Source organism: Chroicocephalus ridibundus, chromosome 7 (genome assembly GCF_963924245.1).
Source record: "Chroicocephalus ridibundus chromosome 7, bChrRid1.1, whole genome shotgun sequence".
Classification (NCBI taxonomy): domain Eukaryota; kingdom Metazoa; phylum Chordata; class Aves; order Charadriiformes; family Laridae; genus Chroicocephalus; species Chroicocephalus ridibundus.
In genome coordinates, this window is record NC_086290.1 from 22,822,407 (window position 1) to 22,833,997 (window position 11,591).

The following is an 11,591-nucleotide window of genomic DNA, read 5'->3' on the forward strand; positions in this document are numbered from 1 at the left end:
GCTCTCTTGGCACTCTGTGCCCTGATGGGCTCCTCTCGCCCAGGGAAAGGGAGAGGGACTACCACCGCTCCGGAGGGGGCAGGAGGCAGAGGGGCTGCAGAAACTGCCAGGCCACATCCCAAGTGAAACATCATCCAGCTGAGCCAATGGCACGTGGCTTCACTTTTATTACAACCAGGAGTTCCCCTTACATTTAAGCCACTTTTGGGCCAAAGGGAAAATTTCCAATATTCTTCAGATAATGGGACCAGCCCCACAAGCTTTCCATGCAGAAGTCCAAGTTCCGTGACAGCCACTTTATGAGCAGGTAGGTGCCACCTAGTCCCGCTGCCCCCATGACAAAGAGCCCTCGATTAATTACCTGCAAGTGCAAAGAGAAACCCTGGCATCAGCAGAGGTTTGCGGCACCAAGGCCTTCATACCTGCACCCACCTGGTATTATCCCACCACCAAAGCTCCCCCTCTGCAGCTGCGCAGTGCTGGTGTGCAGGATGCTCACAAGGCTAATGGCGTGGGGAGGACAGGCACCATCACTGACCAACCTTTTTCTGCCATTTCCAACGCTGAAGTGCCTCATGGTAGCGAATTCTGGTGAAGGTCACCTGGGAGAGTTGCAGGAGCACATCACCACCTCAAAGCCAGCCAGGAGGAGCTTGCGGCAGCTCAGGCAGTGGGGGGCAAGGAGCTGGCCTTACCATGGTGTACAGTGGGACAATGGTGGAAGGCATGAGGGTGTGGAGGAAGTTGTCTACATGCTTCCGGAAAATGAACCACGTTGAATTCACGTGCTCACGCATCTGCAACAGAGCAACCATCACCCCTTTGCACCCCTCTGCCCTTGGCAGAGCTCCCCTGCATTTTACTAGCTCTCCCACTGCCTGTCCTGGGGGTCACCTCAGGGAGCAGAGCTGCCCCAGTGGCATTCCCAAGAAGCTCTTAGGCTAAAGTCTGCCAGGGTGACAGCCCATCCAGAGTCTTGCCAGAGACTCTGCCTGCTGTGTGCATCCTAACAGAGTGCCACTATGTGCACAGCCTGCAGGACCGCAAGTCTGTGTGCAGCTCGCCTACCTCTACATAGTTGTACATGGCTAAATCTGAGATCGCGTGGTCATCTGGCACCCTCAGCCTGGAGAACTCAGGGAGACAGGCACCTGGGACAAGAAAGTGACAGCTCATGGGCAGCTCTGCAGCAGGGTATCCAGCTGCCTTCAGTCGCAGAGGGGTCCTCCTCTGCTCTTGCTCCGCCCCAGCCACCTTCACTCACCAAGGTCATTGTGGAACTGGTCCATTAATTCATCAAAAACCAGACAATCCTCAAAGCCCTGGGAGGAAAATTACAGGGTAAATAGGCAGAGGGAACAACATGTTCACGAGAAGTGCTCTCACGGATGCTTTGCTAGTGTAGCTGTTCACACATGCAGGGTCCCCACTGAGCACACCTTCAGAGCAGAAGCCTTACTCCAGGCCACTCTGCCAGGGGTCTTGCAGAGAAATCCAGGGGGTTGCCTTTCCCGGCAGCATGGGGCTGCTCTGCTGGACCACCCTCCCATGCAGTCGTCTGCCCCATGGGAAGGTGGCAACACCTCCCCATCCCCTCTCCTCCCCTAAGGACAGACAGGTCCTAGTGAGCAGCCTGAGGGGAGTTCAGCACCTGCCAATGCAGTGGATATCAGACTGTGAGACAGGCCAGCCCCTGAACTATATGGAGCTACACCCTAAAACCAGGCACTTCTGGGTAAAAAGAGTGGAGACCCAACTAATACAGCCCAGGGCCAGCCATGAACTTACTGCATTCATGCCCTGTCCGTAGAAGGGCACAACGGCATGTGCAGCATCTCCCATCAGCACGCACCGGGAAGCAAGGTGGTAGGAGGAGCACTTCACAGATATCATGGCCTGGGCTGGCAGCAAAAAGTAATCGTGCTTCAGCTCTCGCCTTCAGGCAAAACAACAGATACTTCATTTGTGGGACCACAAGAGACAAGAAAAGCAAGTCATGCCACATCCAAGCTCAGGAAGCCAGGGTCACCGGCACTGCCAGCGTTGGGATGTAGAAACTAAGACTATTCACTAGGATAATTGTGCTGGGGAAAGCGTGGAGTAAAACCTATTTAATTAACTTCCCCCTGTAGATCAAATATTTTGTCTGCAGGTTTTAAGCTCTGCACAAAACCTGACCGTGAGCAAGAGTGTCATCGACATCTCAGTCCTCTTACCATGAGCAGTGGTGGATGTCAGTCACTGTAGAAAAGATATACCAGAGCGTATCTGCGTTTCTAAATTCGTATGAAGTCCTGTGATACAGTCCCTAACACAGCTGAGACCTTTCCTGTCAGCAAAAAACCAGTGCAACGGACAACTACGTGACAAAGCAGAAGCTTTAATAGCATGGGCTGGAGTTCCCACTGGCTGGTGATCATCCCCCTTTGCAGGAAAATGAGGACACTCTGAACAGAGCCACAGCCATCAGGACGTGTGTTGGAAAGGCCTGGTCCCCACTGACACCCCAGGCAGAGTGGGGTGCTGTGGCTCCGTGCTGCTGTGGCTCCATGCTGCTGCCTTTGTGCCATTTGCCCAGCAGTGAGAGGGTCCCAGTGCCCAGGGAGCAGCACGCCACCGGGAACTGCCTGCTCTTGTGTCTCACGGCCCTGATATTTGTTTTAGCCATAAAATCAATAAGCGACAGACTTTGGTTAGTCAGCACAGTGGAGGCGGGTTTTTTTGCCAAGCCTGGCTTTTCTCAGTCTGTTGGCTAAAATCTCAACGTTTGCGCAACTCAGCTATCTGAACAGCGGGACTACATTTGCACTGCTGGTTTCAGCAAGCAACCCTTGTTCACCCACCTCTAATGTCAAAAACCCATGGTAAAACCCCATCCCTTGTGTTCAAAACCTTTAACAGCAATATGAAAGCAGTGGGAGGTGACCCACTTTTTCCTCCCATAGTGGCAAGGCCTGGTCTGTGCCTCCAAGGGACAGAGAAGTGCTTCAGTGTGACTCCATCAGCAACTGCTGTGGGATGGGGCTGCATCCCACTGCTGAGCCTGCTATTCCAGCACGGATGGGAGGAGGAGCTTGGTCTGTTCATTCCCCCTCCTCCTTCAGACCAACAGGCGATGGGGATCAACCCCAACAGCATTCACAACCACTTGGCCCACCAGCTTCAGCAAAGTCTCCATCGCCAGGACCCTGAGGCTGGGTGGGGATGCACCCCCTGGCTTTGTGGCGCTGCGTTGATGAGCGAGAAGGGGAGATGGGAACACTTACTCTCCGATGAGAGGGATGGCATCTGGGAAGTGGGTCTGGAAAAAACCCAGCACTTGCTCGCCTGTCGTGAGCTTCTCAAATTCCTCAAAGGGCATGAAGAGCGTGCAGGTGAAGGACTTGTCCTGCCAGCCAGGGAGGAAGGTCAGAAAGAAGACCAGAGGCCATCGAGAGCACCTGGTATCTGCAGCAGCTGCTCAGTGCCCAGCCTGTCACCCAGCTATCATAGCAACCCACCCGTGCAGTGGGGACAAGCTCCCAGCCACCCTGTTACCTGTGGTGGGCTTGCACACGCTGGGGACAGGCAAGGGGGAGGCAGAAACAGGCAGCATGTGATCTGCCAGCATGGGCCTAGCATGCTGCCCTGGTGCTCCCATGTCTGATTTAAAACATCCAGCTGCGGAGAGCTGGTTTTTGGGGAGCTCGGGTGGGCTCAGATGTGTGGGCAGAGAGCAGTGGCACAAGTACCCACTCAGCACTATGAGGCAGGGCTGGCTTGGGAGGTCCTGCCCTGCACCCCCGCAGGCTGTGGGACACCTGGCACATTTTCGGCCCTCCCAGCCCCTGCCACATGCCTGCCACCTGCCACCACATCCAGTTCATCCCCACAAATTCCATCCCATGCCCAAAGGGAGTGTGGCCATGGGTTATTACCATGTTGGGCAGTGCAATCATCATGAAGGTGTTTCTCGGCCAGATATGGAGGTAGTTGGGTTCCATGGCAAACTGAAAGAGAAGGAAAATTGCTTTGTATCCCTGACCTGCCCTGCTCAGCTTCCCCAGACCAGCCTTTGGTTGCCCTCCACACCAGCCACACCAGTTCCCATCCTTTGTACCATGAGAAGACACAATGACCACAGAGCCCCTTTCTGCTACCTGATGCTTCAGGGAGACACAGAGCAAGGGCAAGTGGAAAGGGTAGGAAAGATGGGCAAAAATCTGCTGGTTTGCAATGACTGATGTCCTTGCAGACATGTTCCCAATATCCCCAGGACCTCTCAGAGCTAGAGTTAACCCCACCACTCTAGGGCAGGCTCTCTAGGACTTTTGCAGCCAGTACTAAGACAATGGCACTACCACTAGAAGCAGAAGAGATGCCTGCCTTCTCCTACGAAAGTTTTAATTCCTCGTCTGAGCGCCAAGTGAGAAATTAGTTTTCTAGAGCTGCTGTAGCAGACCCATCATGAGAGGGTAGCAGGGTGTCCCATCTACAAAGGTGGTAGCAGCCCCCAGGACAGGCACACTTACATCTCCATCCTTGGGAGGGATGGTTAGCTCCATATAGCCATGAGGAATGTACTCATGACTGTAGTTAAAGCGTGTTTGCCTCATGAACTGCTTTCTGACTGTTGAGAAGGCTCCATCACATCCCACAATGAGATCGTAGGTGACTTCCAATGGACATTGGTCAGATCTGAAAGCCAGAGAGTTCCTTGGATCAATCCTACCATAACTCCAGGCCAGCTCAGCACCACTGGGCACAATGGATCTGCCTTTTGTAAAATGCCAGTGTCACCTCCAGCATTATTAATCTTCCAGGGTGAGGGAAGACTGGTTTTCATTGTCTGGGAAGCTCAGGATTAGGAAAATTATCCTGTAGATTATCAAAAGCATAAGTCTGCCAGATCTACCCAAGAATGTAACAGGCACTGTTGGGGTAATGCTGCTATTTGTCAGAGCATGCATCCCCAGGTGGATGGGAGTCATGACCAGAACTTAACACAACTATGAAACAATAGCTGTCCTCCCTGATGAGCCTCCCTGAAAAACAAGGGCTATGGAGACCGGCAAGTTTATTCCCTGCACAGGTCAACAAGTGAGTCCCTAGCCTGCTGGGGGGTTCAAGAGTTGCTGAAATCTTTTTCAGCTTCCTCATGAACCCTGCTTTGATGTCTCTCCTTTCCAAAGCTGACACTGAGTTTTGCCCACTCAGGAATAACACACTAGTTTCAAACTGAGATTGCTCAATTGTTTGAGGTTTTATGAATGATTAAACAGAAAATAAGTGAACATAGCACTTGATCCCAGGTTTGCGCAGGGATTACCTTTTTATGGTTAACGTCCCCAACTCTGCGTTGCAGCTCAGGAGCTTGTGTCCAAAGTACAGTTTGGTGTTGGAGTACTTCTCAGCAGCTGTGAAAAGAAAGACAACTAAATGTAGAGGTTTGTACCGTGACCCCAAAAATATATCCAAGGGATCCCTAAATTATAGGAACTTTTGCCATTAAAGTAAATAAGATTGCTGTGTTGAGTGATGGCTGGTGGGCAGGGCACACTAGAACCGCATTTGGGCAACTGCGATGAAAACTATTTTAAAAGTGCAAGGAATCCTGCAAAGATTTCTTTCTTGCCCGCAACGACATGAGTCATTGATCTGTTTCCACCATCACTACATTGTATTTCAGAATGGGATGTGGTGCCTGTAATCAGCAGGAAAATTGGGGAAATTTGGCCTGGCCTGATTACACGCTTTGCCACAGTGCTCCAATTTCTATTTGTCTCTCTACAACCGGGTTGCAGAAAATGCCATGAACTGTGGCAAGGCTGAGGAGATAACTCCCGCTTTGGCTGGTGAAGTTCTGGGAGCAGACGCCGGTACCGGGAGTCAGGGTGCTGAGGCAGCTCCCACTCGAGGGCAAATGCACAAGGGCTGCTCCTCAGGGATTTCTGCATACGCAGAAAGGTGTTGGGGGGACTTGTTTGAAGATCCTTTTGTGTCAGACAAGCATCAGGGCAACAGCACAGATTTTCTTCTTAAAAACACAGCTAGTTCACATTTGCATTTTCTGAGAGCCAGATTATGCCAAACTCACAGGCAAAGAGAGCCTGGCGCCCAAAGTTCATGGGATAAACCCTAAATCACTGGTGAATAGGGTGTAAAAGTGTTTGCAAACAGACCTGGCAACCTACCTGTTAGCAGCTCTCTGTTTAAGTTTGCTCTGTCCACAGAGAGAATGTACTGCAAGGCAAACAAACATGGGGTTCAGGAGGCATTGCTGAAGGATGCTCTGCTTGGCCAGACAAGAAACACCACCCTCTCCAAACAGCCCTGCTGAAGCTGGGGGGGGTCACGCAATCCCCTTCCTGCTCACAGCATTGCCTTTAGGAATGTGAGGCCCAGGCTGTTCATCACACAGAGCCGCAAATGCCATCAAAGACCCCTCATGCTCTGCAAAGCATCTCTGAGTGGCAACGTGAGACCAGTACCTGGTTCTTCTTCCCATAAGGTATAGAGTACTTCTTCCCTGAAGGCGTATGTATTCTCCTTGCCCGCATGGGAATGCCTTTGGACACAATCTGAAATGGAAGGGAACATAACCCAGCCTTCTGGACAAAACTGAGTTGCCGCAGAGCAAGACACAAGCTACCAAGCGCCATTCCCCCCATGCACTGCACTCCAAGCAGAATGGGATGCTCTCTGCTCATACACTTTTGTGTGACTATCCAAGTTACTGGGGAAAATTTTACAGGGCTGTCAACACCAAGTCACTACATTTTATTGAGATTACTAACAAGCTCATTCTCATAAAAATCAGTGCAAAAATATTTTTTGAGAGAAGGGACATGAAAAGCCTCAAGGTGCTGGACAGAGAAGGGGATGACAATCAGATTACATCCTGGTGCTGGGATATGACCTGTCGAAGCCTGGGCTCCTTCTCTGCAGGGAGGCAGGGACCAGCAGAACCCACCACCACCAGAAGTGCAGAGGTCAGCGCGCACAGATTTCAGGGGTCAGCCCAAAGCTCAGGGTTTTGTGGGAAAATACAAATCTGGGCATGTCAGTGGGGAAACCAGCCCCCTTTATCACATCCTGCTGGTACTCCAGCTCTTTTGGGAGTCCACCTACTCCTGCTCCTTTCGCCCTCACCCTCTAGGAGGGAAGGAGAGCACAGCAGGGAGGCAAACACTGGAAGATGTTGTCTGAATGTTGGTCTCCCAGGGAAGCACCGTCTGCCATGAGCAGACCCCAGCTGCCCGGGCTTGGGTGCTGCCCCTAGGCTGGGGGAGATCTCCATTGGTGGCTGTGCCATGAAGCAGTGGAGGGTCAGGCTGCAGGCATGCAGTGGGACAGGTCTACCTCCACCCTCACAAAAGCAGAGCTACCGGTGTAGTGGCCCCTGTGTGCTTAGGGAGCAGAAGAGAACCTGTCCATCACCCGCTGAAGTCAACAGCATTTTTACCACAGATATCCCACCACCAACAAGAAGCTTGCCACAGTACCTGTTCTTCCATCCCCACAGCTCGGAGGGCTTGGCGTCCTCTGTGGGACAGGGCCAAGTTAATACTTCTGCCACGGGCAAAGGTGGCCACCCGGATATCTGCGTGGAAAGAACAGTTGGTTATGCAGACGCCAATACCACAGCTTGGTATACTCCGAAAGCCCTGCAGCGACAGCAGACGGGGCAGAGTGGAATCCCCGTCCCCCCACTGCGTGCAGAAAGGGCAGGTATCAGAGGGCACGTTCAGCTGTTGGGAAGGCAGCTGAGCAGCTTGGAGGGCCACTTCCTCTGTGCCACCTCTAGCCCGGAAGAAACAGCTGCAGCCAAGTGCAGCAACGGAACACCGGATCCTGACAGCTTCCCACAGTGCCGGGGGGCACGTTATCACTAAGAGACGTTTATCCTCTAAGCAGAGAGAGCTGAGCGATGAATGGTTGGCAGCTTCTGCTGAGACCCACAGACTGACACTTTTTGGGACGCCGGCAGGTCACCTTCTCCATCACTTTTCATATGGAAATGTCTGAGTGCTGCCCTGTTTCTCCTCCAAATGACCTCACTCAGGCTTCCCAGGCTGTCTGGCCAGCGTGTGTGGTGGAGCGTTGTCCCAATAGCTTTCAGGGTTGCATCTCAGCGCAAGAAATGGGCCAAAAACTGGAGCAAAGTGGTAAAATCCATCTGACTTAAAAGGCAAGTAAGAGCAACCAGAGGCTTTTTGAACCTGTGAAACTTCTAGCATATACAACATCCAGCAAAGATTTTAACAGTTAAATCGTGGTGAAAAGACATTTGCTCTTGCTCAAAGCCTGCAGCCTGCTGGCGTCGCTTGGGGCGGGCTGCTGTGAACCCCTGTTGCTGCAGCGGGGACCCAGAGCTGTATGCAGGACTCAGGATGGGCACAGCTGAGAGCCGTGCAGCAGAACTGCCCGTCTTGACATCTGCCGAAGCAGGAAGAGTTATCACAGAGGCCACATGTCACATAGAATCATAGAACCATAGAACCATAGGGTTGGAAGGGACCTCTGGAGATCACCTAGTCCAACGCCCTGCCAGAGCAGGGTCACCCAGAGCAGGTTGCACAGGAACGCGTCCAGGGGGGTTTGGAATGTCTCCAGAGACGGAGACACCATCACCTCTCTGGGCAGCCTGTGCCAGGGCTCTGCCACCCTCAGAGTAAAGAAGTTCCTCCTTATGTTTAGATGGAGCTTCCTATGCTCGAGTTTGTGCCCATTACCTCTTGTCCTGTCTCTGGGCACCACTGAAAAGAGCCTGGCCCCATCCTCCTGACACCCATCCTTTAAGTATTTATAAGCGTTGGTAAGGTCCCCCCTCAGCTGTCTTTTTTCCAAACTGAAGAGACCCAAATCCCTCAGCCTTTCTTCATAAGAGAGGTGTCATGGGGCATCTCCTTCCCTTCACTGCATGTTCGATTTGAGTTTTGCCTTCCATGGTGTCATTCTCATCTGCTGGTTGTCTTGCCATCTCTGCCCAGGTTTTATTTGTCTGTCAGCTCATAGGCATTGAAGGCAAACTATTCCTCTCCCTTTCAGCCAGCACCTGTGCTCCAAACCATCATTTCTCTGTTGCAGTTCCCTGTGGAGCTGGAGGCTTCCTGAAAGCACTCCATCTGTCCTTCTGCCCTTCTTGCCACCAGCCCTCCTCACCACAGATGGCAGTTGTTACCAGACAAGTTGATGCTTTTAACCCTAACAGAGATGTTGCAGCATTAACAGTTGTTGCTTCAAAACTTCTGACCCAGCTTGGTTCAACAGCACTGTGCTATAATTCTTCATGCAGAGACAAATTTTCAAAGGTGATGATTTGAATGAATATATAAGCCAAGAGCATAAAAAAGGGCATCATATAAGTAGCTGAAGCATGGGTTCCCTCCACCCAAGACAATGCATTTCAAATAAATGCTCCCCTCCACCACAGGAGCTAAAGGGAAGAGTGAAAAGAATATCCCCAAAGTGTCACACTTTCAGATTTCGTTTCCTTTCTGCAGTTTCAGTGAGTTCACACAGGTGCTCTTTTGCTTCTTCAAGAACTGTTATCCATAAAGGGACAGAAACATTAATAAAGCAGTAATGATCAGGTTGATCTTACCTTCTCTGGCTTCATAAACATCAACATGGAAACCTCGTCTAGCAAAGAAACAGGCATTTAATGCACCCACCTACAAGAGAAGGATCGGGAATGGCGGATGAAGTGTTTAGTAGCTATATGGTAGCTATATCACAGATCATTACTGAGATGCATCAAGGGAAAGCAGCGGTCGGGGGATGCAGCTCATCATATACAGGAAGACCCTTTGATCGAGAATCTAGAGGACTTCTTCCTGGAGAGAAGTCCTCTGGCACCCTTGATGTGCCTGCAGAGCCTCCAAGACAAAAGTCACCCATCAAAACTCGTCATATAAGGTCATACCAAGTTCAGGGCTTGTTTACACACAGTGATTAGCTGCAGCAGGGCTAACCCCTTCAGCTGGAGACAACCGGGGCTGGTACAGGCAAGCTCCCTGCTCCTCTCTGAACTATATTTATCTTCCTTGATAGAATTCGGGGTACTGCAGCATTTCCTTGGGAACACATGAGGGGAAGCTACACATGTGCAAAAGCAAGATGTTACCTTAAAAAGGACAGCACGCATATGTCCTGCTTGTTATTTAAGTGGATGGCTGTCTTTTTCGTGTTTAATTTCCATCATTAATCACTGTCAGAACTACAGACTCTTATGTCATCACTCTTTTCCAGCAGCACAGGGACTGAGAAGCTAACAGCCAAAAAAAATCAAAAGGGAGATTTAGTTGCTGCAACGCTTATGCTGTCTTTTAGAGTCAGACGTGTTGCGTCTCTGGGATATCTCAGCAGCAAAGCTTTCCCTCGAGGGAAAGAGCCGTTCTGCTACTAAGTCAATCTGTTCAAATGAGCCTTGCTGCCTCCTGCAGTGGGAACTCAACCAACTCCTCCATAACACCTTGTCATCTAAAGGAGGAATGATTTTAAGGAACACATTCACCCCACATCTCAGCAATGCTTTTACAGTCCTGGCAAATGCAATCACACAGCAGCCAAAGTGCATTTCCTACCAGACCACCGCCAACAACAGCGACTCTTTTCCCCTGTGAGTCGCTGGGCTCCATCGCTGAGGCAGCCCCGAGGTTGCAGGTTCTTACTGCTGTGTCTCCACTCCTTGTCCTGCTGCGCTGCCCTCACCAGCAGGGAGGAGAAGAGGAGGAACATGCACGTTTGAGTCACACCTGCGTTCTTCTCCCGTGGTTCATGTTAAAGTTTAACTCCCAGCCCAGAGGCTGTTGGTGACGCAGCCTGGCCGTGTGGCCAGTCACGCTGAGCCTTAGGTGAAGAGGTGTGAATGGGGTGTTATTCAGTCAGGCCTTATTAAAAGGCCTCTTTTGAAAATTGTAAAGCAATTCTGCAGCCTTCAAGAACCCCCTAATGAACCGTTCACAGAGCAGGAGGAGAGCATGCATCTGCTGGGCTTTTGCTGGTGCTTCACTGGGCTGCAACTGCAGAGGCACCAGTGGGATGGCGCAGAGTAACTCCTGGAGCACACTCCTGAGGACAGGACGTGAACCACAGTTTGCCCAGGGGCCTGATCCCCTCTGTGAGCACATCTTTTGCCCAAGTAAACTCTGTATGGCTTGAGCGTTTTGGGGTGAGGGAACACCTATGCTATGAGGACAGGCTGAGACAGTTGGGGTTGCTCAGCCTGCAGAAGAGAAGGCTCCAGGGAGACCTTATAGCCCCTTCCAGTACCTAAAGGGAGCCTACAGGAAAGCTGGGGAGGGACTCTTTATCAGAGAGTGTAGCAATAGGACGAGGGGTAATGGCTTCAAACTGAAAGAGGTTAGATTTAGATTAGATATTAGGAAGAAATTTTTTAATGTGAGGGTGGTGAAGCAGTAGAACAGGTTGCCCAGGGAAGCTGTCAATGCCCCATCCCTGGAAGTGCTCAAGGCCAGGCTGGGTAAGGCTTTGAGTAGTTTGGTCTAGCGGGAGGTGACCCTGCCCATGGCAGGGAGTTTGGAACTAGATGATCTTCCTTCCAACCCAAACCATTCTATGATTCCATGCTAAGCAGAGGGTCCATG

At 51.3% G+C, this 11,591-nt stretch overlaps 1 protein-coding gene across 1 annotated transcript; it reads right to left on the reverse strand.

Annotated features, from left to right (window-relative positions):
* Nucleotides 1–122: 122 nt before the first annotated feature.
* KMO (kynurenine 3-monooxygenase) lies at nt 123–10,751 on the reverse strand. Its single transcript, XM_063342304.1, has 15 exons — nt 10,569–10,751; nt 9,587–9,656; nt 7,485–7,582; nt 6,471–6,560; nt 6,174–6,222; nt 5,309–5,396; nt 4,512–4,677; nt 3,918–3,989; nt 3,267–3,388; nt 1,789–1,936; nt 1,265–1,322; nt 1,069–1,151; nt 696–797; nt 543–602; nt 123–361 (listed from the first exon to the last, which is right to left on the reverse strand). Exons 1-15 carry the CDS (start codon nt 10,620–10,622, stop codon nt 194–196), a joined length of 1,428 nt encoding a protein of 475 aa, XP_063198374.1. The 5' UTR covers nt 10,623–10,751; the 3' UTR covers nt 123–193.
* Between the last annotated feature and the right edge of the window lie 840 nt (nt 10,752–11,591).

What these genes read in the sequence shown, in the direction of transcription:
- KMO (XM_063342304.1), bottom strand. Translation starts at nt 10,622, where the DNA reads ATGGAGCCCAGCGACTCACAGGGGAAAAGAGTCGCTGTTGTTGGCGGT. An exon ending in ACGGACAGGGCATGAATGCA is followed by an intron (nt 1,323 to 1,788) that starts GTAAGTTCATGG and finishes TTTTCCTCCCAG; the next exon opens with GGCTTTGAGGATTGTCTGGT. An exon ending in GTTGGAAATGGCAGAAAAAG is followed by an intron (nt 362 to 542) that starts GTTGGTCAGTGA and finishes TTGCACTTGCAG; the next exon opens with GTAATTAATCGAGGGCTCTT.